The sequence below is a fragment of the Nymphaea colorata genome, chromosome 8 (assembly GCF_008831285.2).
Source record: "Nymphaea colorata isolate Beijing-Zhang1983 chromosome 8, ASM883128v2, whole genome shotgun sequence".
NCBI lineage: Eukaryota > Viridiplantae > Streptophyta > Magnoliopsida > Nymphaeales > Nymphaeaceae > Nymphaea > Nymphaea colorata.
Window position 1 is genome coordinate 15,046,990 of NC_045145.1, and position 2,869 is coordinate 15,049,858.

At 49.1% G+C, this 2,869-nt stretch overlaps 1 protein-coding gene across 1 annotated transcript; it reads left to right on the plus strand.

Moving 5' to 3' along the window:
* The first annotated feature begins 225 nt into the window (after nucleotides 1-225).
* On the plus strand, nucleotides 226-1,426 carry LOC116258317 (protein EXORDIUM-like). The gene has a single exon (XM_031635404.2). It carries the CDS (start codon nucleotides 298-300, stop codon nucleotides 1,234-1,236), a length of 939 nt encoding a protein of 312 aa, XP_031491264.1. The 5' UTR covers nucleotides 226-297; the 3' UTR covers nucleotides 1,237-1,426.
* The last annotated feature ends 1,443 nt before the right edge of the window (nucleotides 1,427-2,869 follow it).

Genomic DNA, 2,869 nt, shown 5'->3' on the forward strand with positions numbered 1-2,869 from the left:
GTCGTCCCCACTCTATGATCGACGGCTCGTGATTCCCCAGCTGTCCCACGAACTCACCACCTCCCTCCCTGCTCTCTCTCTCTCTGCCAGCAGATGGTCCTCCTCCTGCCCCACCTCCACAAAAGAAAGAAGATTAAACGCGGTGCGCCGTTTCAGTGGTCCCCACCACCCTCAACGGCAATATTTCCTCATCCTCATCCCTCCCCCCTATATATTGCCTCCCTCCTTGCTTCACTCCACTCACAGCCATCTCTCCCTTCCTCTGTCTGAGTTCTAACCAGCCATCTCCGTCTCACAATGGCTCGCAATGCCATCATCCTTCTCTTTCTGTTCTCCGTTTCTCTCTTCAGCGCATCGATTGCGACGGAGAAAGTAGCGGCGCTGGTGCAGGAGCAGCCGCTGACTCTCCAGTATCACGACGGCCCCCTCCTCTTCGGCCGCATCACCGTCAACCTCATCTGGTATGGCCGCTTCTCCCCCTCCCAGCGCGCCATCCTCTCCGACCTTGTCGCCTCTCTCGCCGCCCCCTCCCCTTCGGTCTTCTTCTCTTCCCACCACGCCCCTTCCGTCGCCTCCTGGTGGAAGACTACCGAGAAGTACCGGACCCGCCGCACCCCGCGTCTCCAGCTGGTTCAGGGCCGGCAGCTCGTCGATGAGGACTACTCCCTGGGCAAGTCGCTGACATCGGAACAGATCGTGGAGCTGGCGTCGAAGGGGCCCAACTCCAACGCCGTCAACGTGGTGCTGACCGCCGCCGACGTGGCGGTAGAGGGGTTCTGTATGAGCCGTTGCGGGACGCACGGGTGGTCGAGGGCGAAGGGGCAGCGCGGAAAGTTCGCGTACCTGTGGGTGGGGAACTCGGAGACGCAGTGCCCCGGGATGTGCGCCTGGCCTTTCCACCAACCGATCTACGGCCCCCAGACGCCACCGCTTGTGGCGCCCAACGCCGACGTCGGCGTCGATGGCATGGTGATCAACGTGGCGTCGTTGCTGGCCGGCGCGGCGACCAACCCATTCGGCAATGGCTACTTCCAGGGTCCATCGACGGCCCCGCTCGAGGCCGCGACCGCCTGCCCTGGGATCTACGGCAGCGGCGCTTTCCCGGGGTACGCCGGAAACCTCCTTGTCGAACCCACCACCGGTGGGAGTTACAATGCTGAGGGAGCTAATGGGAGGAAGTTCCTGCTTCCTGCCCTGTGGGACCCGTCCACCTCTTCGTGTTCGACTCTCGTGTAGCTATAGTGAGAGGGGTACTGTTTAGGTGTTAAAGTTACAGGAAAGAAATCACAGGAATCGAAAAAGGGTAGGGAGGATTATGTTCTAGTTCTAGTTGCTGTTCGTGTTGATAACGAGGATCATGTAATTCTTTCATTTATTTTCTCCGTAAATCAATAAACATGGGCACCCCCTGATTGCCTTGCTCTTACTCATTTCAGTTGGATTTTGGCTCTCTCTCTCTCTCTCTCTCTGTAGTTGAGTTTTTTTTACAAGCTCATAATTGTTATCCTGTTGGATTATGAAATCTTTACAAAGCCCATTTTTTATAAATTTATAGATTAGGAGGAAATGTAATCTTTTGATTTGATTTGACGCGTAAGGTGCGTTCTTGAGGTGAAAACATAATCGAGTTCGTTTAGTGAACACACGCGCGGATGATAATGCGTTCTTCGGTTAAGATGCACAGTGGACCGGGAGTCCAAGTTCGGATTTGAATCCGGTTCTTGGTTCGAATCCGGACCGTATACGATCCGTTTGAGATTGGACAAAAGACAGAGGCAGAGAGAGACCTGACTGAATCTGTCGGGGCGGATTCCACTAGCAGTTTTTTTTTTTTTTGGGTGTAGCAATTTGAAGATGTCGATTCTAATGATTTCAGGGATGGCTTATTCATTTTTAACTCCGTTTTACAAAGTAGATCCTCGTAGCAAGAAGGAATTCGCAAATTAACAGATTCTCATAAGAATTGGCACACTGGCGTGACTTTACGACCATGTCTTCTATTTCATAAAAGGAAATATATCTATCAACAACAAGGATTAAGGTGTAGATTTGTTGGCATTTCTACCCTTCCTTGCTGGATTCTAATTCTGTTTTTTGGTGTATTCGTTAACCAATAGGAGATTTATCCACCTTGCAAAAGGGGCAGAATTAAGATCCTATTGCCTATAACCTTTTTCTAACATGCTGTGTAGACACGTTGGATCTTACCAAATTGAAGTCTCGATCATCGTATGATGTCGAACCTCTGTTTCTTGGCTAGCTACGTTCTTAAGTTGCATGATTTTGAAAATCCACAAAATTTTACTAAGATTTTAGAACCATGACAGATGCGCGTTGCGTTCCATTCTCTCTCTTTATTGATTCTATTTTATTGCTTGTTCAATTGAGGTTGTAGGGAAAATGTTAGATGGCTCCGGCCTCCATGACATATCCCATAGGATAGCTTATTTCCAGAGCAAGTATAGTTTTTGGATAGTTAGTATCCAGTGGTCGCTTCTTCTGCAGTTAAGATCAACATCACTGTTTGTGACGGCTTTTAATGTTGCATGCTATTTCCTTGTTTGTGCTAATGCTCTTGCATCACCTGTTGACACAGATACCTCCTAGTCGATCTACTACATACAATAATCTAATCAATGCCTGTGGATCCTCTGGGAGCTGGCAAAAAGCTTTAAAGGTTTGCTAAAGAATGACAGATAATGGGGTTGGGCCTGATTTAGTTACTCACAACATCATCTTAACTGCTTTGAAAAATGGTGGCCGGTATTTCAAAGCACTTTCATATTAACTTATTGGTTTAAAAGCCTATGTAGAGGTTTGGGGTGCTCTTATGCGGCTCAATTCAGGGTTTGCATAATGCAGTTAAAAT

Coding starts and splice junctions, on each gene's coding strand:
- LOC116258317 (XM_031635404.2), top strand. CDS start 298: ATGGCTCGCAATGCCATCATCCTTCTCTTTCTGTTCTCCGTTTCTCTC.